This window comes from Euphorbia lathyris, chromosome 2, assembly GCF_963576675.1.
Source record: "Euphorbia lathyris chromosome 2, ddEupLath1.1, whole genome shotgun sequence".
NCBI classification, from domain to species: Eukaryota; Viridiplantae; Streptophyta; class Magnoliopsida; order Malpighiales; family Euphorbiaceae; genus Euphorbia; species Euphorbia lathyris.
Window position 1 is genome coordinate 36,623,998 of NC_088911.1, and position 25,576 is coordinate 36,649,573.

At 33.8% G+C, this 25,576-nt stretch overlaps 2 protein-coding genes across 2 annotated transcripts; one reads left to right on the forward strand and one right to left on the reverse strand.

Moving 5' to 3' along the window:
* Nucleotides 1–3,536: 3,536 nt before the first annotated feature.
* On the forward strand, nt 3,537–10,107 carry LOC136217790 (isopentenyl phosphate kinase). Its single transcript, XM_066004447.1, has 12 exons — nt 3,537–3,721; nt 3,968–4,195; nt 4,427–4,524; nt 5,103–5,145; nt 6,497–6,558; nt 6,678–6,734; nt 8,243–8,278; nt 8,359–8,436; nt 8,771–8,837; nt 8,917–8,979; nt 9,436–9,539; nt 9,623–10,107. Exons 1-12 carry the CDS (start codon nt 3,664–3,666, stop codon nt 9,737–9,739), a joined length of 1,011 nt encoding a protein of 336 aa, XP_065860519.1. The 5' UTR covers nt 3,537–3,663; the 3' UTR covers nt 9,740–10,107.
* An 11,716-nt stretch (nt 10,108–21,823) lies between these two features.
* On the reverse strand, nt 21,824–23,953 carry LOC136217792 (eukaryotic translation initiation factor 5A-like). Its single transcript, XM_066004449.1, has 5 exons — nt 23,734–23,953; nt 22,790–22,912; nt 22,626–22,682; nt 22,460–22,534; nt 21,824–22,246 (listed from the first exon to the last, which is right to left on the reverse strand). Exons 1-5 carry the CDS (start codon nt 23,854–23,856, stop codon nt 22,145–22,147), a joined length of 480 nt encoding a protein of 159 aa, XP_065860521.1. The 5' UTR covers nt 23,857–23,953; the 3' UTR covers nt 21,824–22,144.
* Between the last annotated feature and the right edge of the window lie 1,623 nt (nt 23,954–25,576).

The following is a 25,576-nucleotide window of genomic DNA, read 5'->3' on the forward strand; positions in this document are numbered from 1 at the left end:
GAACAATAATAATATAAATTATGAAAATAATTGATGAGTGACTACCCGAACCTCGAAAATGGATGATTACGAGTCGAAAACATTAAAATTTATATTTTTTTATCAAAGAACTCATAAAAATAATACATATTTTTCATGACGATTTTGCATTTTCATCACTAAAAATTGGAGAATTTTGCATTTTTCAAAATTTGGCCTAAACGGATGGCGCGTTCCCTCCGGCCCATGGTGGGGGCGGACGACCCATGGCGGGAACAGATGGTGCATTCCCCCAATGCACCATCCGTTCCCGCCAATGCACCATCCGTTCCCGCCATGGGTCGGGCGGATGTCGCATCCGCCCCCACCGTGGGCCGGAGAGAACGCGCCATCCGTTTAGATCAAATTTTGAAATTTTCTCTCAATCTTTTTTTCAGTTTTGCAAAATTTTTATGCAAAGGGTAAAATTGTTCAAATGAGAACGGTGATAAGTAATTTGAGGACGGTAGATAGCAAAACCCAAAAAAAGTGGAGTATGATATCAATTTTGCATCCCAAGTCTCCATTCTCCTTTCAATTGATGGAAAAAAAATTAAAATAATATAAAGCAAATGGGCTAAAAATAAATAAAAGATAAAAAAATCGGATAATAATTTATTAGTTTCTAACGGGTATTTGTTGAATTTTTTTTTTCCAAACGGTGTGTGAGATTTTTTTTTTGACTAGAGATAATTGGGGTTTTTCGATTTGCTAAAAAGAAGGACCTCAAAATTAAAATGACCATTGAGGATCTCAAGATTCAAAGACTTGATGATATTTTAAACAACTTTAATCGTTCAATTTTTTAATTTTGAAGTCATTTAGGTTTTTATTGGGTGAAGAGAGAAAGTGAATATTTAGATAGAGAAAGCTTCGAAAATAATGATTTTGGAAAATAAAAAATTTGGTTTTATAATAAATGTGGTACTAAATAACTTTAGTTCTTAAAATTTTCCATTTTGAAGTCGTTAACGGTCATTTTTATAGTTTCAAACTAAAATATTCTGGTTTTTAGGACGAAAACCTTAATTCTTGTTTAGAAAAGAAAAATCATTAAATACATGTTTGATAAAAATGTGAAACCACAGTTTTATTTATTTATTTACCCTAAGTCTCTACATTTTATGTTAATTAACTCTTTATTCTATTGACATATTTCCTATGAAATACAAATTACCCTTAATTATATAAATATAAAATTAATCTTTTTTTAAATCATAAAATTAATCTTTTGGTTTTTATTTTTAATCAAAATATTGTTAATAGGAAGAGAATAAAATAAAAAAATTAATGTGAGAAAAAAATATAACATATGAAAAGTAAATATTTTATCATAAGTAAAGAATATTTTCATTATTTTTTTATTTAAGAAAAATTAAAAAGTTACGCAACAATAATTATATTCATAGATCTTAATAACCAAATGAATTCCATAACAAAATTGAAAAGGTACATAATAATTATTTTCAAAAACATAATAAGTAACTAGTATAATACGAATGGGTTTTTTTATATGAATATCATAATTGACTATAAAATTATAATTAAATCATATCATCAAACTTAATTCTTAATATGTCATTTTTTTTCTATTTATACCAAATAAAATATGCTTTTACATCCAATTTAAAAAGTTTAAACCCCAATTCATAAATACTAAACTCTTGACAATATATTCTAGACCCTTAATTTATAAACTTTAATCTTAAAAAATAATGATTTTATTAGTTTAATATAATTCAAAATGATGACTTAACATAGTTGTAAATAATTTTTCAAAAGTGAATTTCTATATAAATTTCCCTATATTATTTACCTACAATGTTTCTTTTTTTTTTTTTTGAAATAAGATTATTTTTACTAACAAAAAAAAATACTTCTTCTCTTGATTGCTTCTGGTGATCACTTGAGGTGACAACGAACAATTAGAAATAGGCCGGAATCTGGCGAACCCTCTCTAATGCTTAAGCCAGTAAGATATTGATAAGTACAAAATGATTTTGAAAGCAGTTAGATAAGAGAGAATACTCGAAAAAATTACGTACTTGTTGTTTTGAAATCAAGACTATTTATATGCAATTTACTTACATAAAGTTTGTGTGTTTTGACATGTGGCAACTTCTGATTGGATTTCAGACCCTATCTTTCTACTCCAGAGTCCATACTAAATGAGAGTTGGAGAACCTATCTTTGGAATCCAAAACGATTATTAATCTGCGTGTCCATTTAGATAACTTCCAAATAGACTTTCTTCATCATTAAATGTCTGTACAAGTGAACATTCATGAGCTTGGAGAGCTTAAGCTTAGGCGTAGGCCGATGGTTGAGAGCTCAACTATTTGTCCATGTATCAATGTAAACAACAAAAATGAGATCCAACCCACTGAATTAAGGTAATGCACTCCATTAAAATTAGAGAAATTAAAAAAAAAAAAGTTCATAAACCTAATCATACTTGCAAAATATAATAATGTATCTTTTTTGATAGAATAGAATATTAATAATGAAAAAAATGACAATGCAAAAGGAAGAATTGGGTGAAAATGAATGACAAAATCTTGCATAATGTAGAGTACGCTAGCTAGCCAGCTGGCACAAATTGAAAATTTCTCAAAATATATTTCGAATTTGAGTCGGGTGCTTACGAGCTTCGAAATGAAAAATTTGACAAATCAGATATTATTTTTTATTATTTAATTTCAGTATTATTAACTTATTTTTATTTATTATAATAATAATAATAATTATTAAAATTATTATTATTCTTATAAGTCTTTTATTGTTATTTTTAAAAGATTATATTATTATTTTAATTTTAGTAGTATTTAGTATAGTTCGGTTTTTTTCAGTAAAAAAAATACAAAGTACACATTTTCATGGTGGTTATAAAAAAAGATGATATATTGTTTTTTAGGGTTAAAGTGTAAAAATACCTATAACGTTTTGGGTCATGAGCAATTTTACTTTTAATATCTAAAATGATGCAATTTTACACCTAACGTTGGAAGCCAATAGCTATTTACCCCTAACGTTGATAAATTAGCTCAATTTAAGACATTATTATAAAATACAGATATTTTTGTTCCTTATTTTGTACCAATTGCATAAAAATTCGTTTAAAAAAAGAATTTCATGTTTTTTTATAATTTAATAATAGAATTGGATATTAATATTTATAAATTCGGTGAATTTTTTGAATTTTTTTTTTGTCTAATTCGTACAAAAAGACAGTATATATGTTTTTATTTTTTTCACATCCCAACATATGTTTGTGATTTGTTAGTGATAAAATGACATATGTGTGAATGGTAGATGACAAGATTCATGACCGAAAAGACAGTTTGATGAATTATTTTTCAAATTAACCTAATTTATCAACGTTAGAGATAAAATTACTCCGGACCCAAACACATTAATCTATATATAATTTATTTTCATCCTAATTACCATACAAACTAAATCGTTTTTTTATATTAAAAAAAATAATAAGTAGGTTGCCAAAAAATAAACATTCACCCTCGCTACAATACACGGACTCATAAAAAATGTGCAAAAAAAATAGCAGCACTATTCCAAGCACCCGATGCTCTAACATTCCTACCCAGAAGTAGCAGAGAGTAACCAGGCCAATCGGAGATCACAGTCATGGAGAATACGCCACTAAGCAACCTAACCAAACCAGTTCGTTGTATAGTTAAATTGGGTATATATCATCTTTCTTTCTTCTACGCCGTCGAATTTCAATTTATGTGATTGACACCCCCATGCCTCTCTTCCCCCAACTTTTTAATCTTATAAGCTCTCTCCAAGTTCACCTGTCACTACTAGATTGATCAACTCTTCCTTGAAATCGATGTTGATATAATAGTCATTTATGCTCCTACACATGAAATGCATAAACATGATTCTGTGTTTTTGAGGTATTTAATCTATGCTACAATTTACACAGGAGGTGCAGCAATTACTTGGAAGCATGAGCTAGAGAAGGTAAATGAAGAAAATCTCAAGATTGTATCCCAAGAGCTAAGGCAAGCTTTCATTACTTCATCTCCCTCCCAAAAGGTTCCCGGGATGGACTGGAGTAAGCAGCCTGGATATTCTGAAGTTTCCTGTGATCCAAATGATTTCAAAGACATTTCTTTGGATTCTAGCAGTTTCGTTGTTGTTCATGGCGCAGGTTATTAAATATCTTTTCTTCATTTGTCATTGAACATTGATAACATTAAGCATGAACTTTGGTAATTTAGGACTGATGATTTCTATTTATTATTGAGTAATTTTTCTTCATCTGGGTGAATTCATCTTTTCTTTGCAACATCATGTTTCAAGTGCTTTTAAAGCCTCTAGTTTACTAAAGATATTCTATTCCGCAAAGATATTGAATTTCTCTTATATATTTTGGCTTTAGGTTCTTTTGGGCACTTTCAGGCTAGCAAATCAGGGGTTCATAAGGGTGGATTAAATCAACCGGTTGTCAAGGCTGGTTTTGTTGCCACACGCATATCTGTAAAGTTTTCATTTCTATATTTTTCTTTTTATGTTCCTCATAATTTTAGTAGACTGAATGAGATCTTTATGTTATATGGTACTGTTAGGAAGCCCATGTCACTGATTGTATTATCAGAGTTGAGAATGTTTCATGTTTTTGTGAGCTTCAATTATCTTATACTGAAAAAATATGACCAGTTGTCCATATTATATATTTTACCACGGGCATCATAAAGTTTAGAGGCTTGATTCAAGAGTTGATAAATGGCTCTTGTGAGAGTGGCCCTTTTTTTGTGTGATTGCTCTGATCTGTCAGGGTTCTTATGATTAGGGTGCATTGGACAAAAATATGGTAGATGTGAAGAATCTGACTACCTGCAAAGGGCTGGTTCTTGCGAATATTCTTAATGTAGTTTTTTGTTTGTTTGTACTTTTGAATTGTTGCTTCTACAATTAGTGTGGAGCCAGTTGGTGTTACTCATGCTATAAAATTTGATATGAAATTGACAGATTGTGTCTTTGGTGACTAGACTGTTCGCAAAACATATTTCTGTCATCTTAGATTGATATTTCTATGTTCCTCTCCATTGTTGCAGGTCACAAGTCTCAATCTTGAAATCGTTCGAGTACTAGCTAGAGGTACTGATTTCTCATCTTCCATGCCATCCTTTTATTTAGGGGAAGAAAATAAAATCCTTAGGTCTATTGTTCTGTGTTTCATGCTGGTAATGGATTCAATGTGAATATATGTGGCTTTAGTATTTTATTTTATATGTTGGCACATATGCAAACCACAAACAAACAAGTAGCATCATGTTATGCATGTGTGCTGCACTTGGATCATTTTGTGTTATGATTGTCATGGAACCAATTGAACTAAAAGCTCAAGCTTATAGTTAAATTATAGATCTTATATTAATCTCTGAGACACCCCACGTGCAAATGCCCAATGGGCTTGCAGCGTGTACAACATAGGCCCATCCCACCGTGTGTTTTTAATTCCACAAATTATTGAGGTTGTCAGAACTCGAACTCTCGACCTATTAGGCTCTGATACCATGTCATGGAACCGATTGAACTAAAAGCTCAAGCTTATAGTTAAGGGTCAATCATAGATCTTATATTAATCTCTGGCAATGATCATGAAAAGTTATTTGCCATAAAGAAGTTATAGAGTGAAGAGATGAAAACACAATTCAAGAATCCACCTAGCTCAGAAAAACCTGTACTGAGTTTCACTGTGGGGTATTGTGTTTAAAGGAAAATAACTCTTATCATGTATGGGGTAGATAAATCTTACAAGCCTTTTACCTCGATTGTCAAATCCAAAAAATGCCACTGATCTTGTAACATTTTACTGGGCTAAGTAACTTCCAGAGCCAAGGCCATCTACCGTCTAAAATACAACATAGGAAGATCTTCTGATAAAAAAGTGTATTGTAAACAGGAATTTGAGTCATTTTAATAATATGTTGCCATGTGCAATTAGAAAGGGAAGTTTTTCTTGTAGAACTGAGAGGGCTGAAGTAATTGTCATATGGATTGAATACTTGGCATGTGGCTATGGGCACAGTTTTCTTGATGGCGGTAATTTGAGTTTCGCCTATTGTTTATAGAAAGGGTAGCAATAAGGGAAATTGAAGTATTGCAATTTTATTTAGATGACCAAATAGTTATTGGGACACTGCCAAAAATAAAAACTTTCATGTTTTTGTTTCTATCCTCTTGTTAAATTGTTTGAATTCAACATTCATGTCTAACAATTTCTTTTTCTACATATGCTAAATGGCATTGTGGTGAGTTTGGAAAAATTTCCATCGCTCTAGTTTTCATTTTTCAAATCATGCCTCTTTATGAGAGTTTATATGACTCGATCAGTCTTGAAATTTCTTTCCAGTAAATGCTTGCTAGGCTCTCCCTAGCAGACTTTTCTGTACCATTTTTTCTGCAAAATGTGAACTCATCATTCTGACAAGACTTTTCCTTGCAGAGGGTATTCCTTCTGTTGGAATGTCTCCCTTTTCATGTGGATGGTCAACCTCAGAAAGAAATGTCAGAGGCATTGAGAGAGAGCTTATTTGTTTGTGTTATTGGATATGCACGTTATATATTGGACTTAATTTCATCATTTTCTCCCTTCTAAGTCTGGTCCCTTATTGTTTTCTCCTCAGATAGCATCAGCTGATTTGTCCATGGTGGCTAAGGCGGTTGACTCTGGATTTGTTCCTGTAAGATATAGTTCTTCGATTTCTACTGGCTTTATGAAGCTTGAAATTCTTACATATTTTCTATGAACAAACAAGATCACTTAGTTTAAATTTACACAAACCAGAAAGTTGATTCCTATTACCTGCTCTGCTTTTTCTTGTCATGTATGATTCAACTTTCACTACAACTCACAGAATATTTTTCTGCATGTGGAAGAGATAAAGAATCTAGTTGATTTAACCTATCTGGTTCTGTACAGAGGTTCAGCGATTTGCCTTAAATGTGGTTTCCCATGCATGAGATTCTCTGCTTTGTGAAGGTTGTCTATTGTAAGCAACCTTCCATTTTTTCTTTTGTTTTCGAGAGACAGTCTCCAAGACTCAACCCCATGACCTTTGGGTCAGAAAAGACAAATCTTTCCACTGTACCAATTCTTTTAAGTTGGCTCATTTATATCAAAATTATGGTTCTTCAGCAGAAAGGAAAATATATATTCCTATAACTTTACAGATGGTATGTCAGACCCGACCCAAATTGGCATCGGGTATGAATGGAAAACAGGATAACGACACGGACGTGACATGGTAAATAGGGGTTGATTGGGCATCCCAAACCTTATGAGATGGAGAAGCCTGCCTTGTCAAAAAGCTATGGCTGCCAGCTTCCAGCCCGAGTTCTATGTGGAACAACCAGAACAAAGCTGGATAAATCAGATCTAGAGTAAATATGAGACCTTTCTCCTCCAATTCAGTGTGCTCCTACATGGAAGAATATATTCAAGCCCTGCCAAGCTGGCTTGAAGCTCTCCAACCGAAGCAGGGTCTTAGGAGGCATTATCTATTTCCTACTTAACGTATTCTTACCCCAAAAGCATTTGGGATCAAGTAATGGCATCCATGATATATGAACAAGATCGTTTTCTGGTGAACAAGGAAAACCTCTGTTTTTTAAGGTCACTATCATTTATCTATGCATGTTAAAAGCATATGACTATAGATTACAGACAATTCTACCAAAGCAGTTTTGAATAAGCTGCACCATTGTGTTGGCTTCAAATAACGCCTTTTTTCTGCTCTTTGGGTGTAGAGGATAGCTCAAATTATGACAAACGAATTCACTGGCAATCATAATTGGTCTTTGACTAAAGTTGACGAAGCCTCTATGGCTCTTGTTCTGCTTACTCAAATACTTTAGGTGATTGCTGGTCTATAAGGATATTTGTATATTTTGGGAAAGAAAAATTGAGTAATGCTATTAACAAGTCCAAACTAAAGGTTCATTTGAGATGATTAGTCTTCTCTTGAACTTCTGATAAAATCTATTAGTTTACAGGCACATGGGCCTCTGAGGGAGATAACAGAAGATTATGGCTATTTTTCAGCATAAGCTGATTTATAAGTTTTTGTATTTACTGATGTTAAGGAGATACATAATTAAATTCATTTGTCACCCTCCTGACACATGGTCTTTTTTTTCTGTTGGGAGTGTTATGTCATTGTTTTCGTTTTTATTTTGTTTTTCTGTGTAGGTTTTACATGGAGATGCTGTCTTTGATGAGATACAGGTACCATCTGTCCAATGATTGATTAGTAGCCTTGTCTTAACAGAATTGGGATTGACATCTTGAGTTCCTCGTTCAATCAGGGATGCACCATATTGAGTGGTGATGTTATTATACGTCATCTTGCAGCCTTCTTGAAACCTGAATACGTAGTTTTCCTTGTATCCTTTTTCCACAGCATGGTCTTTTAATATGTTTCCGTTTCTTGAACACAGCTTCATAAATACTGAAATCTTCTAATCTATTTCTCACGGTGGTCATTTCTATATATCAATATTAGTAATATTGTGACCGTTCATGTGGCATGATTCATTACTATCAAATTTAATAACTTTGAACTGCGACACAGGTTGGCTCCCAGAGTTCATAACTTAGCTATCCATTACAGCTCTCCTATGTATGTTGCAATGTTGCAATTATAATTAATTACCATCACTGTCTGATGGTGTTGCGAACATAATTATCTCCTTTGTGTGCAATTAACATAGATTAAAGACAGATGTTTTGGGTGTGTATGACCGTCCACCTACCGAACCTAATGCAGTGCTCTTGAGGGAGATTGGTGAGTAATCATGTTCACTATAAATCATGTAGTTGAATCTTTCAACTGAATCAGTACTAAACCAAATCTCCAATGACAGCTGTGAATGAGGATGAAAGCTGGTCTATCATCAACCCAAGACCTCAGGACATGAATAAGCAAGGTTTGTGAAAGAAGCCCTGATGTCCATAAAACTATATTTGGTTCATACAAACATTTCTGCTACACCAGTGGCGGATCCAAGATTCATTGACAGGAGTTCTCCAATGCCTATGGGTGCTTAATTGAAAATTTTTAGGTGCCTTTGCCCTAAAAAATTAAAACTCCATACACATGTTCAATGATTTTTGCAGCACTAGTGGGTGCTCAGGCCCCCTCCCAATTCCCCTCCCTAGGTTCGTCCTTGGACTACACACATGCCTGCCATCTAGAGAGTTGTTTTGATTAGGACAGATATTCCTTTTCTTCCCAACTTGTTTATGCAATTCATAAATATGAACATCATTCGTGTTGCTTTGATTAGAAGCTTGATTTTTTTTTTTTTTTTAACAGGAAGCCATTTCTTTGTTGTTTGAGATAATAATCATATCAAAACATGTTTTACTTTGGTTGTTAACAGTTGAAATAACAGTAGCAGCACATGATACGACTGGGGGGATGGCAACCAAGATAGCAGAAGCTGCAATGATTGCAAAACTAGGCATTGATGTTTACATTGTAAAGGTGATAACTTTTACCCCTGGTCAATATATTTAGATTTCATTCTTGTTCCCCCATTCGACACTAGAATTTCGGAAAAATTACAGGCGGCATCAAGCCACTCACTGAGAGCATTGAGAGGTGAAATAAGAGGCAGTAGTATTCCTAATGATTGGGATGGGACCGTCCTTAGATTTGTAGGGAAAGAAATTGGAACCACTTGAAGTACTCTCAATCAAGAGTTGATAACAATTTTCGTGAAGCAACAAACAGAGAAGTAGGGTGTTTGTGCTGGGAGTATTGTAGAATTTCTCAGGTGTTCAACGAAATGTCCGGCGAGACTCCCTTTCGTGAGTTCCTGCAGCTGTTTGTTGAATTTATCAGCTTTTCATTTCTGCAAACTTATGCATTATTGTTGTATTTGATTTAGTTGTGTTTGATTACCTTATTGCCTGCTTTGCTTAAGCTGTGCATATTTGGAACAGATACCATGAGAGTGATTTAAAATGTTGAGTGCAAATTTGAGATTGAGGTTAACCATTGAACGATGAGATTACTGTTCAATAAAAGGATTAAGCTTCTATTAATAGAAGACATCCAACTAATGAATTTCAGTATCCTACAATCAACGCGAGGGATGGTGAAGGGTGTATAAAAATATAAGGATAAGGGCCAAATTTGATCTTAATGTTTTCGGGGAAGTGTATATTTGCTCCGAACGTATGAAATGGTATAAATTTATCCCTAACGTTTTCAGTCAAGGTTAATTTAACTTTTACTCTTAAGAGGGTATGGCTATTATGACAGATGGCAACAACTGGCAAATAATTAGTCTTTGTAGTATAAATAACAAGAGTATTGTAACAGATATTAACCATTCAATGAATAACAGATCATTGTTCACTCAATACATTTAGGTGCCGTTTGGTTCGCGGAATAGAATGGAATGGAATACAATGGTTATTCCAAAGGAATAGAATAGCAAAGAATGGAATAGAAATTCTTAGGAATTACTATTCCTATGTTTGGTTGGTGGAATAAGGTAGAATGGAATAGATAATTTTTTTATTAAAAAGACAATATTACCCTCAAATGTAATTTCTTATTTATTTTAAAATTTTAATTTTTTACTATAAATTGTTCAAATATTTAATATATATTATTTTAAAAAATATATATATAAATAGAAAAATGGGAAACACGAAAGACGAAAAAAACGCGAAAAATACATTAAAAACGAAAAAACAATAAGAACATGAAAACGGAAAAATTGTAAAAACACGAAAAAAGAGAGGTAAAAAAACAAAATGTAAAAGCGCAAAAAAAAACATTAAAAACACAAAAACAAAAGAAAAAAATGAGATAAAAGTGGAAAAGGGTGAAAACGCGAAAATATATAAACGTGTTAACACAAAAAAAACACACATGCAAAATATGAAAAAACACAAAAAAATGTGCAACCCGTAAAAAACACAAAAACATGAAAAAAGTGGAAAACACGAAAATGTGAAAAAAAAACGAAAAACGTGAAAAAATCGAAAAACACGAAAACATGAAAAAGTGTTAAAAACACGAAAAATGCGTTTGTAACGTTTTTTTATGTTTTTCCGTGTTTCCCAAGTTTTCTTGTTTTTTCCGTTTGTTCATGTTTTCGTATTTTTCACGTTTTGTCATGTTATTGTGTTTTATTTTGCATTTTTTCGATTTTTCACGTTTTAGTTTTTCGGTTTTTCCCCTTTTTGTTTTTTTTTTCGTGTTTTTGTATTTTTCGTATTTTGTTACTTTTTCGTGTTATTCACGTTTTTTCATATTTTTTTGTTTTTAACGTTTTCGTGTTTTGTTTGCGTTTTTCGCATTTTCATGTTTTTCACATATTGTCACGTTTTTGTGTTTTAGCATTTTTCGTATTTTTTCGCATTTTCGTGTTTTTATTTTTCACGTTTTTTAATATTTCGTGTTTTGTCACTTTTTCGCGCTATTCCTATTTTGTGTTTTTCGTGTGTTTGCTTTTTTTTTGCGTCTTCGTGTTTTTCGCATTTGTTCACGTTTTCATGTTTTTCGCGTATTTTATTTTTTTGCATATTCTCGTGTTTGTAACATTTTCACATTTTTCGTGTTTCATATTTTTCGTATTTTTACATTTTTTAACGTTTTCGTCATTTTTCCATTTTTCACATTTTATATGATATAAATTATGGATTGACCAAAATTTATAATATTTGGAAAAGTGATTAGAGAGAAGATTGAGGATTTAATGGAGGATAATTTTGTAAATTACAAAAATATAATATTAGGAATAGGCTATTCCTAACCTAAATTGAAAAATAGCTATTGCATGAAATTAAGGAATAGGGATTCCATGGAATAACTATTCCATAAAAAAAATGGAGAATTACAAAACTAGCACCTTTTAGGGGGTTAGTTTTCTTTTCTAACTCCTTTTGAAAAACTCACCAAAACTAACACATTTCAACAAGTAACTTCCAAGTTTACCCTTATCTTCTTCCTTAACATAACTGTGTCTTTGTCTTTCCTCCTCTATCTCTTTCTCACGCTTTCTCTCTCTAAAGAACAGAATAATCTACAGAATGACTTGAATACTACAACAATCAATCCAACCCACAGTTTATATAACAAAATTTCTACAATCATATAAGTTTTTCATTGGGTTTTAGTTTTATTGAAAAGATTTAAAGCTTAGTCCATTCATCGTTATGGTGAACGACGAACGGAAGAGGAGGAAGAAGCGACCATTTTTTTCCGGCAATCTCGTCCCAGTATATATTGTTTCTCTTCCCTTTTCATGTTTTTCCTGGTCGTGCGAATCCAAAAAACAGTGGCATTGTTATCTGAAAATGGATTTGAGTTGGAATATCAATTTCAGATTTTTTCCCCGACAGTGTCGATATCTGTAGATATTTGTCGATATTTTTAGATATTTATAGATATTTGTAGATATCTGTCGATATCTGTCGATATGTGTAGATATGTGTAGATATGTGTTGTCGATATCTGCAGATATCGACACATATCTACACATATCGACAGATATCTACAAATCTGTAGATATGTGTTATAGATATTTGTCGATATGTGTCGATATCTGCAGATATCGACAACACATATCTACAGATATCTACACATATCTACATATATCTACAAATATCTACAAATATCTACAAATATCTACAAATATCGACACTGTCGGGGGAAAAATCTGAAATTGATATTCCAACTCAAATCCATTTTCAGATAACAATGCCACTGTTTTTTGGATTCGCACGACCAAGAAAAACATGAAAAGGGAAGAGAAACAATATATATTGGGACGAGATTGCCGGAAAAAAATGGTCACTTCTTCCTCCTCTTCCGTTCACCGTTCACCATAACGATGAATGGACTAAGCTTTAAATCTTTTCAATAAAACTAAAACCCAATGAAAAACGTATATGATTGTAGAAATTTTGTTATATAAACTGTGGGTTGGATTGATTGTTGTAGTATTCAAGTCGTTATGTAGATTATTCTGTTCTTTAGAGAGAGAAAGCATGAGAAAGAGATAGAGGAGGAAAGACAAAGACACAGTTATGTTAAGGAAGAAGATGAGGGTAAACTTGGAAGTTACTTGTTGAAATGTGTTAGTTTTGGTGAGTTTTTCAAAAGGAGTTAGAAAAGAAAACTAACACCTTAAAAGGTGCTAGTTTTGTAATTGTCCCTAAAAAAAATCAACCAAAGGTGGGAATATCTATTCTTTAGGAATATGCTATTCTATTCCCCCTCTATTCCGCGAACCAAACGAGCCCTTAGTTTGATATGGCATCAGAATTGGAAAATTTTCCTAGCTTTTATATCTAGAGTATTCATGGGAAGGCCAAAGTATCTGTACACTCTGCAAACTAGAGGACATACATCAAATCAAAATGAAGAATCAACTCAGAATGATGATGAACAACCTGAAGAAAGCAACGATGAATGGAGTCACAACAATGGCAATTGCAACACCGATCGCAATTGCAGCAACAGTAACAATCGCAATAATGATCGGAATTTCAACAACAATGATTATCAGAATTACAACAATGAGGAGCTTATGTTTGGATTGTTAGCTACAACTGAAAATCCTGGTTTGATTCTAGTTTCTGCACAATTAACTGAAAAGAATTATATTCCAATGGAGTCGGTCAATGATTCGTGTACTTAGTGCTAAAAGTGTTGCGATTTTTTGAGAAAGTCTGTAAAAGAAATTAATAACAAAATATGGTGCTAGCAATTTTATTGAATCTGTCAATTTATGCACAATTGCAAGATACATATTTATGGTCTTTTTACAGGTTTATAATGCAACAAAAATGAAGATTTTAAAGGAAACAATAAAATCTCACTACTTATCTGACTAACAAACTAAAGACCTGGTAAAACTAAACTTAGTCAAAACCAAATTTTGAATCAGGAATCAAAATCTCAACATTCCTTACCGATTCAAAGTTTTTTTTTTGTGCTTCCCATCACCATCTTGTAATCGGAGCACTCCCCACAAATGGCTTCTCGATGCACTTCTCACCGACCTTCAATTATTCATTGGAGCACTTCTCTCCAACATTAAAAATACTAATTCTTCATCAACAATATGTGTCAAATTGACATTTTCTTCTGTAACTTTTCTTTTTGCATTTGAAACCCTAAGGCTTCTCCTTGTGCCAACATTCTTTTTCTTCTTGATCATGCTTCTCACAATGACCATACTGAGTAATTTTCAAAAAAAATCCCTCAACCACTCCATGGTTGAGTTTTGCTTGAAGAATACTCACAGATCCTATAAAAGAAATTAATAACAAAACATGGTGCTAACAATTTTATTGAATCTGTCAATTTCTGCACAATTGAAACAGATTTATGGCATTTTTATAGGCTTATAATGCAACAAAAATGGAGATTTTAAAGGAAACAATAAAATCTCGCTACTTATCCCACTAACAAACTAAAGACCTAGTAAAAGTAAACTTAGTTAAAAACAAACTTTGAATCAGAGAATCAAAATCTCAACAAAAAGAAGGTTAGCTTTTATACTTTGTGATGATTTAGAACCTTTGCCTAATGCTTCTGAGTATGCATTTTGCTGAATTAGATAGTCTAGTGTTTTCATAATAGATTAATGCTATTTTCAGAGAGCTGGGTGAATCGTTAATGTATGCAACCACATCTCGTGAACTCTGGAAGGAATTGAAATTGAGATATTGAGAGAATAATGGTCCACAATTGTTTAGGTTGAAACATGATCTAATTAAAACAGTTCAAGGATCTCAGTCTTTAACTAGTTATTTTACTAAATTGAAAAGAATGTGGGATAAGTTAGCTTTGTTGAAGCAAATTCCTAATTGTTCATGTGGAGGCTCTTGAAAAATTGCTCAAACAATCTGTGACGAAGATCAACTTATACAATTTTTATCTAGTTTATCAACTGATTATGAACATGTTAAGAACCAGATAATGTTGATTGAGCCATTACCTAATGTGAGCAAGGCTTATTCCATGCTTCAATGCGTTGAATTGCCTAAAAAGATTGTTTCTTTACCTAATACTGAGTTTGTTAATGTTACTCACAATAACAAAGTCTATTATGATGTTAAACGCAAGGCCAATTCGACCACTATGCTAGAACTCATTTTCTCATAGGTGTATCCATTCGCACTACTATGAAGTGGCTTTAGAAGCCATGCCAAAGCTTTTAAATACTGATGACCACCCCAAAACTAGCTTTTCTAGCTTTGGGCATCTTGTATCGGCATCCCTTAACACCCTACTTGCATAATACACTAGGAATTACTATGTTCCCTCGTCTCTTATCAAGACTTTCCAACAGAATATTTGACGACATTTGCATAGAGATTAAGTGTTTCCCCCAAAAGTGGCCGATTTAGAAGCAAAGGTGAAGTCCAAATTCATCGACCGTTAAGTTGAATTCTTTGGCTCCTTTCAGGCGTTTGTAGAAGGACATGCATCGTTTGGCGGGCATGGGATGAAGTGGCCCAAAGCGTTGATTTTCCACTAAGATTTTGGACAACTTTTATCTTTTTATGTGGAGCCATGTCTATAATCGTCTAAATCTTATCAGGATTTGTTTCTATTCCCTTTTTTTAGATCATGAATCCTAAGAATTTACCAAAGCTCACAAGAAAGGTGCATTTTTCAGGATTGCATTTGAGCTCATATTCTCCTAACATCTAAAAGACTGTTTCTAGGTCCGAAGCATGCTCCTCAATGATCTTACTTTTGACGATCATGTCGTCCACACAGACTTCAATTTGGTCTCCAATGGGGTTCTTTGAAGATTTTGTTTACCAGGCTTTAGTAAGTAGCACCTTTATATTTTGTATTGAATGACATGAGTTTGTAGCAATATGTTCCTTCAGAGGTATCCGGTTGTTGCGTTTAGCATAGAGTAAACTGCATATATGGCTATGGAATCTACTAACATATCAATGCAGGCTAGCGAATATGAATCCTTTGGACAAGTCTTGTTAAGGCTAGTGAAGTCAATACATAAGCTCCACTTGACATTAGCTTTCTTGACCAAAACCGCATTAGATAGATATAGGGCGTAATGTACATATTCTATATGGCCGCAGTTGATTAGCTTATCTACCTCCGCTTTGATGTCTCTCTACCTTTCAGGCCTATGATTCCTCTTTTTTGCCTTACTGGTTCTGCGTCAGGATGCACATATAAATTATGTGCCATGACTTTCGATGATACTCTCGCAACATTCTTTGGGCACCATGCAAAGGTTGTAATGTTTCTTTGCAAGGTTTTCGCTACACTTTGCTTTATTTTTGTCGAGAGCTTTTGTCGCAACTTTGGTTGGTCTGCCTTTCGCCAACCGTACCATCTCTATTTCTCCTACATGTTCATCTTGTTCTTTCTTATCTTCACGTATGTCCATATCAGTGGGTTTCCTCTATAGTAAGGCCATGTACATTTCCTTGGTGATTGTTTGGTTTTCCTGTGCTAACGTCATTCCTCCCTCCATAGGTATCTGCCAGGCCAAATGGTAGCTACATAAGGATCCGATCAATTCTGACAATAAATGTCTCTCTATGATGGCATTATATGGCAATACATTAACTCTATTTTAGCGCTCCATTTTGAATGTCTATCACCAATCTCTATCACAATCTGATGCTGCCTATTAGGGGGACCATGTGGCCGTTTATTCCAACTAGTCTGCCTGAATCCATTTTTAGGTCCTCATAGGCTTCCTGGTTATGATATTCATGGAGCTCCCTATATTAATAAATACCTTTTGGACAGTGAGTTCTCGTTTACCATGTCAATTACCAATACGTCCTCATGAGCTTGCTTTGGTGTTTTTTCAAACTACCGAATGAAAACTCAGAGCTTGACTCATGAAGCCGTTGCATGTCATCATAAGATCTTTTCCTTCCTATTGAATGGTCTCTTGGTGGTCCTCCAACGATCACATCGATGACCCCCGGGAACGCGTCCTTGACTATGACTTCTTTCGCTCAGTGACAAGCTTTTTTATGAATTCTATAGGAAGCGATCTAGGATTCCTCCTTTGGTCATTTTATCTAGCTTGATTGCTAGCAGCTTGCAATTTTCGGTATTGTGAGCCTTGCTCTTCTGAAAGTCATGGTAAGCTCTATTGCTACGCTCACCCCACCCCACCCCACCCCCACCTTTCTTTAGTTTTGGGAATAGTCCATTCGCTCCTTGTACTTTTCCACCCAATAGCACCTTTTTTTTCTAGGGGTGTTGAAAAGCATGAATTCCCACTTCGCTTATTCCTTTTGCCTCTTTTGGTCTCTATATCTGTCTTCTCTGCGGTGGCAGCTATTATCTGGGGCTAGGCGATCTTTTGCAATAAAGCTCTTTAAAAAGGGATTAAGTCTATGTCGTCCCATTTACCAAAATCCCTAACCCATTGTATTAGAAATATTTTAGGAGGTTGTGTAGTTGACTCTTAGGACAGGGCCGTTCTACCCACTATTGAGGGAATTTCCCGTGTTCCTGAACCAAATAGTTGAGATAAATGGTTTTGCTTTCCAAGGATGGAAGTGATAAAGTGTTGAGCGAATTCATTTGCCATCTGATTGAAGGTTCATATAAATCTGGCGAGCAATTTCTTGTACCAGTAGGATGCTACATCTTTCTGAGTAGTTGAAAATAGGCGACACATAACGACATTTATGGTCATAATAATTTCGAGTGCCCTTCTGAAGTTGTTGACATGTGTTGTTGGCTCTCCGATTTTGTTGTACTTTTCCAAGGAGGGGTATTCGAACCCTCAAAGCACCAAAGAGGCGACACATAACGACATTTGTGGGCATAGTAGTTTCTAGTACCCTTCTGGAGTTTTTGATTGTGTCAGCTCTCGCAAGATGCATGCACAGAGCAAGGAACTGGTGTTTGTGACCTCCAGCATTCGAGCATCCATGCTTACACCTCTAAGGATGCTTCTAACCTCTCTCTAGATACGCTCTATCATTGACTCCTTCTTCACAGCACTATAACTGGCTTCGTTGTTGGAATATGTATCCTGGTACCTTGTCCATGCATCGATCTTTCTGAGATCTTGGCACATTTTTTTTCTTTCCTGGTAACGTTTTTCCCGATATTTGGATCTAGATGAGTTTTTGAATGCCCTATTTTTGCTATATGGGGATTCTGATTCCTCCAAATAAATAGAGTCTTACATTTGTGTAATAGTGAACTGGACAATATTCTTCCGATTTACAATGATCCGGATGAAATTTGAGATTTCTGTCTTGCCTCCTTTATGACAGAGATTTAGACTTTAACGTATCTTTCCACGAAAGGCATGGAGGGGATTGCTCTTCTCGGTAGGAATCTTTCCAGTTATTCTCATTGTAGGAGGAAGAGAATGATCGGAGCAATTGCTTCAGCCCTTTCGAGGGGTTCATTATATGCCTACAGCCCATCTCCGTATGTACACGATATTCTAACAATGCATTCCTCATTCGTGGACTGTTGTGGGCAGTGTGTTGTTTTGTAAAACAAGCAATAAAATCGTGCTTTTTTGCTAATCTAATAACTTCTTTGACATTTGATTTTTCATATAGCTTAGTCATTTGCACCAAGTTGACGTCATAAAGAAGTTGCTTTCTTGTGCAGTCCATGAACCCTAACCTGAAGCATTCTTTGATACGCTTATCAAGGTCAAGAGTAATTTGGAGAAGTTGCTTTCTTGTGTAGTCCATGAACCCTAACCTAAAGCATTCTTTGATACGTTTATTAAGGTCGGGAGTAATTTGGAGAAGCCCTAACATTGACTGGTGATTTAGAACCGCAAGTACGTTATAAGGGTCACAAACCCGTGTCATTTTCTTAATGAACCCATGAGCGCTTGCTTGATTCAATCCACGCTAATCGTACCAATTTGATATGATTAAATCTAAAAAGTAATGCTCTGATATATGAGATTACCTTTTCGATGCCTAAGACAATATATAAATTATTTTATCAAGACAATGTATTTAACCAACAATCACACACTAATGCATAAATCAAGAACAGAGAATTTAGAACACTAATAAATTAGGAGTAATTAAAATAGATACTATTGAAATAAATATGTACATGCACCTTAATTTGTAAAATTGCATTCTATTTAAAGGAAGTCAATGGATTATATAAAAAATCGATCTGTATTAAAATTTGTTTTATCTAAGATGTCGTTTGATAAAACTGAAAATTAAATGCTGAAAAAATAAATACTGAATTTTAAATGTTAAATATTATAAATGTTAAAATTATTAAATGATATAAGTGTTTGATAAATATTAAAAATAAATGTTGAATATTATATTATATTATATTAGTTGATAATGCTGAATATTAATCTGCTTCGACTTCGTTCCATGGATGTTCCTTGGAGTATTCGACAAGAGTGGTTGCACTGTCTTAACATTTGCTCTAGTATTAACATTATTTTTGCACACATCTTTAGGGAAGGGAATCGCGTTGCTTATACATTGGCAAAGTTTGGAGTCTCTTCCTCTGTAATCAATTGGTGGACTTCAGCTCCTGTTTTTTTATCACATGTTTATCAATGATGATATTTGTAATATTTTCATTTGCGTTTTTCTTGATTTTTCCAAAACTTTTCTCCTCCCCCCTTCTTCTTGTTTGTTCTCCTTCCTCTTTTCTTGTTCAAACTCACATTTTCTTTTTTAATATATGGCGGGTTTGACAGTTCTTGAGCCGTGGGTACTCACCCGCTCAAGGTATGTCTCGTCCCAATTTCTATCAAAAAAGTTGATAATGTTTAACTTAAAATTTTAAGTTAAATTTAACTTAACAGAATAAATGATATGTAATTTAATTGAATAATTTAAGTGATTAATAAAAAACCATTATCAAACACATTTAAACTAAAAAGATGCTTAATCTATTAATTTAAGTGATTTTTATTATTATCAAACAGAACCTAAATTTAAATAGTTAATATATAATTGAAATTCTTTAAACTTTAAAAGAAAATTTAAAGTTTCCAATTTATTCACTTATTTTAAAAAATATTTATCCTTATTTAATGATCGAGCATTTTCAAAAAACTATTAATGCACTTTCTAAAAATAATATAAATAATTAACGCTTAATGATTTAAGAATGATTAAAACATATTATCTCCAACAATACTTTTTCTATTCACTCCTTATTTATTATTATATTATTAAAAATATTAATTATTATTATATTTACTAATAATATAAAAAGATAGACTCCTTAATAATAAATTATTATTAATAAAAGAATAAATTAAAAAACATTAAAAGATGAAAAGACACTCTCTATATAGATAGAGAGAATGAAAATGCTCTTAATAATTTGAGGGATAATTACTAATCTGACCCAATCAAGGACCCCAATTTGCATATCTAACCCACCTTACCTAAAAGTTACCAAATTAAGACACTTTCACCCATTTTGGACAAAACTAACCTTAGTTCTATTTGATGAATCGATCTTCTTCTTCCTCCTCCGCTTCATCCGCTTCTTGTTCTTCTTCTTCCTCCTCCGCTTCATCCTCTTTCTTCTTGTTGTTCTTCTCCTTCGTTTCAACTTCTTCATCTTCTTCAATTTCTTATACCAATCGTTAGCGATTTTTGACATATTATGTTCAATTTCCCGTACAAATGGTATATTTTTTGCTTATATGCTTGCTTTTCTCGTTGGTTTTGCCTATTTCTTCATCTTTAATGGTATCGTTTCTATTTCCTCTATTTTCCATAATTTTTTTTTCATTTTCGACCATTGCTGTCGCATTTGTGACGAAATTGTCGCATTTCGTCGCAAATGCGACAAGAACTGTCGCATTTCGTCGCAAATGCGACAAGAACTGTCGCATTTGTTAATGCGACAACTCTTGTCGCATTTGCGACGAAATGCGACAATTTCGTAACAAATGCGACAGTAATGGAGGAAAATGAAAAAAATTATGGAAAAATAGAGAAAATTGAAACGATACCATTACAGATGATGAAAGGGGGAAAACCAACGAGAAAAGCAAGCGTATAAGCAAAAAAATATACCATTTGTACGGGAAATTGAACATAATATGTCAAAAATCTCAAAAATCGCTAACGATTGGTATCAGAAATTGAAGAAGATGAACTGAAGAAGTTGAAACAGAGAAGAAAAAGAAGAAGAAGAAGCGGATGAAGCGGAGGAGGAAGAAGAAGATCGATTCATCAAATAGAACTAAGGTTAGTTTTGTTCAAAATGGGTGAAAATGTCTAATTTGGTAACTTTGAGGCAAGGTGGGTTAGATATGTAAATTGGAGTCCTTGATTGAGTCAAATTAGTAATTATCCCATAATTTGAAGAGCCTCAACTGATTTTTCTTTCTTCCTCCTTAAATTTTAACTTTAGATTATCCCTCAAATTTTAACTTAAAAATCAGCTGTCGGAGATTCTCTAACTAATATTTATTCTTCTTACTTTAATGGTTGATTTGAGATAGATCAAATGATGCCAAAAAGTGCACCAAAAGGTGCAAAATCAAAATATCGCAGTAAAAAAAAATGCAAAGTTCAGGAGTCATTAGTGTAAGTTTCATTGTACCGTGCTCTATTAATAGAGCTAAAGAATATAGTTTCTACATAAATAAATCGGTATCAGTCATCAAAGAAACAAAGAATTATTAGAACTAAAGAATATAGTTTCTACATAAATAAATCAGTATTAGTCATCAAAGAAACAAAGAAAAGCCGAGAACTTCAGCTCTTCCAAGTTAAAAGTTGAATTGCAAACTTAACCAACAACCAGACCAATAACAACAAATTCCCATAACAAGATCATCATAAAATAGTGTACACATGCTTCCTCAAGAACAAAAACTAAAAGAGAAAAGAGAAAAAATCTATATGAGCAAATAAACTGTAGAAAGTTCTTTCCCAAACATTCAGAGGTGTTAAAGCGAAATCTATCGAAGAAGCGACTTCTTTCCACACCGAGCAACACAAAAATATAAAAAAATCATAGAACGCTAACTTGTAGTTGAAGGCCACATTAAAAATGTTCTTCATAAAACGCACTGCTAAACTAGAAATATCAGCAGTCAACAATTGACGTGCCATAAAAACATTTTACTTCGGGCCAATGTCCTTGAGGGCACAAATCTGCTCCTCTCCCATTGAAGACATCACAGTAACAACCAAATCTTTTCCATCTCCGAATCCATCCTTGATCTGCCAGAGCACCATGTCGCATAATCAATTAAAACTCACAATGTTTGAATAATGGAAATAACAAAGAGGCCTAACTTAAGATGGTCCCATAGCCTAACAAAGAGGTCTAAATATCATATGACCGGGGCAGAGCTATCAAAGTGCCATTTGTAACATATCTAGTATTCAAAAAGAAAGGCACTCATAGAGTTTAATATTTTCAGGCTCACTAACCTGCGAAAGCAGACTTTCATCGGTTGGCAGCCTCAGGTCATCCTTGGTATTACCATTTTCAGTAAGCAGACTCACCTGAAATTATACAACCATAACAATTTGATATTCAACCAACATACGTTTAGGATAAAATCATAAACATGAACAAGCTAAAGCAAGATTATACAAATCCATCCTCGGAGATATCAATCAGCTGGTAGTCAGTGCGGGTAACATGAGGAACCTGTATTTCCATTAAAACAGTGTGATATAATTATTCAGCACTTGCAATCACAATGTAAAATGAAAACATACAACAATTAAGATAAAAAAAGAAAAAGAAATTCATACATCACAATTGTGAGAAGAAGGAACAATATCTTCGAGCTTCTTTCCATTGAAGATATCAATTCCAACAAAGTGACATTTGGCATGACCGTGCTTTCCAGTCTTGGATGTTGAGACCTCAACAACCTGTTAAACAAAGAGGGAAAAAATGAACAGTGGATAATAATGAGAACTAAAAGCATAAATACTGTTAGCTACACATCATTTAACTTGCAACAAACTTGGAAAGTTAATACACAAAGGTTCTCTCCAAAATAGAATTAAAAAGAAGAAAAAGGGGTTATAAAATAAAACTACACAGTTGAATTAAAGAGCTTTGAAGTTCAACAATAACAATTAGCTAAAACAATCGAATAATACAAGCTTCCTTGCCCCAACAGATAAATAAATACCCTCATCTCAATTAGCATTAATATCCACAATTTCAACTGCTTCATTAATATAATCTATTGTGATAACAGTCTGCATCTTATCTTATAAGCTACTAAGTTTTAGTACACATGCTAATTAAAATCTCCACAAGTGCAACAAACATGCTTGAAATTTTATAAAACAAATCTGCAACCGATAATAACTTAATCAATCAGCCAAAATTCCAAAACTCATTCAACTATTACAATTATAAAAACAGTTCAAGGACCTGCAAAACTATTATGCAATCAACATGTTTTCGAGCAAAATACTCCCCTTCGCCTATATCCTACTCTCAAGGAAAGTTACAGTAATTAATTGATCAAACATATTTCCAAAGACGAAATATGTAATTGATTCAATTAGAAATCGTCCTAGTTCGAAATTAGGGCGCGCAAAATCTTGATCAAATATTCAGATATATCCAGTTTCCACGCATAGCGAAACTATAGATCTAACAAAACAAAGATCAAATTACGGCATAACAACGGAGGCAGAGATCTGAACAATGAATCTTGTTAAGCTGAAATCGATACCTTACAAGGACGGTTCTTGATGACGATGTAACCGTTTTTACGGATGGTACCAGCTTGCTGAGGGTAGGTCTTCGAAGCTCCGGCGTCGGCCTTAGACTCGAAATGGTGCTCCTCGTCCGACATGGTAGCTCCGGAAATGAGTATATGAGATAAGAACAGAAGAAAGGGGGAAGAAAAAAAGCGTAGGTAGGGGAAAAAGGAGCAAGAGGTGAGAAGAACAACTCAAGAGATTTTGTAGTATTTATAGGGGTATTATAGGGAAGAACAAAAATAAAAAGCATCTAGGGTTTTTGTGAAATGGCACTGATGTGATCAAAGAGATTTGGACCGTTCGATTAAATTATGATGATGATGAGCAATATCTTTTCTCTGCGTTACATCCACGCAGAATACACGTGGGCTGCCACTCGCTTAAAATTTGTCGTCGTCTTACTCTGCTCCTATGCTGTATTTTTATACAGTACAATCAAAGATTTCACTTTGAAAAACTTTTTTTTTTCGGGAATCGGGGAAAAAGACAGAAAAAAGAAAAAAGGAAAGTAAAAACAGTAGCCAGAAGTTAATAACGGATCATTCTAGTGAGAGCCAAGCTCCGATAGTCGCGTCGGAGAGGATTTTCTGGAGGTCTACATAGGCAGATCGTACACATGATGATCCAGAGTGCTTAAATCTGTGAAATTCGTCGGTCAGTTAGCAGCACAATTTCCTTCTCTGTAAGTGTGTGCAAAAGTAACCAGCCAATCCTTATCTCGAAGCTGTTTGCACTGAGTAATCAGTCAAGCGTACGAGTGGTGATTATGATCGTTTCCGTGATGAAATGAAGCATAGTTCGGGAGTCGACTTCAAGGATAACTTTTCTGTAACCCATATCTCAAACCAGACATAGCTCAAAATAAAGCTCCCATAGCTCCGCAGTGACACTCTGCAGTTCAAAGCCTTACTAATATTTCTCTTTCTTTTCTAATAGTATATTTTTTGTCCATGAGAAAGAAAACGACAAAAAACTAATCTTTGGATTGTTCTTTTTGCAAAAATGGTTCTTGCTCCATTTTTTTTCTTGCTTTTTTTGTTTTCTTATTCCTATTTTAAGTTTACTATCAAATGATTCTCAATTAACAGTCATTTTCTTTAACTTGATTATTATGAGAGACAAGTCAAATTTAAGTTAATTGGTCCAACTCATTTCTAGTTGTAGATCAATTTTGTTGATTTCCAAGGATTTAAAACCTACTCAACTGTTGTAGGAGAGAATGCAAAAGGAAGGAGAAAGATTGGAGTTGGAGAGATACTAATGGTGGGTAATTTCTATATTTTAATTGTATTTTGTATGACTTTGAAACAACCCCACCCCACTTTCGGTTAACTGGGTTAAAATTCAAAATCTGACTCAATTTATATGAGGGTGTGATTTGATGAAAATTAAATAAATGAACGGTTTGATTGCTGATTTAGATAGAATGTGATCTAATTGATTTTCTTACTATAGTTCAAGAACCCAAATGATCTTTATGCCAAAAATTATTAAGGGCTAATTATAAATCTAGCCCAACTAAGAGGGGTCATTTACATATCTAACCCACTTTGCTTCCATTTTACCAAATTAGACCATTTCATCCGCTTTGGACAAAATTACCCTTAGTTATATGGATCGATTTCTGATATCAATAGTTAGCGATTTTTGAGATTTTTGAAATATTATGTTCAATTTCCCATAGAAATTGTATGTTTTTAGCTTATACGCCTGCTTTTCTCGCTGGTCTTGCCTCTTTCTTCATCTATAATGGTGGTAACTGGTGATGAACTTTCGACCGGATTACTTCCCTGCGGGGGGCGTCCTTGGGTT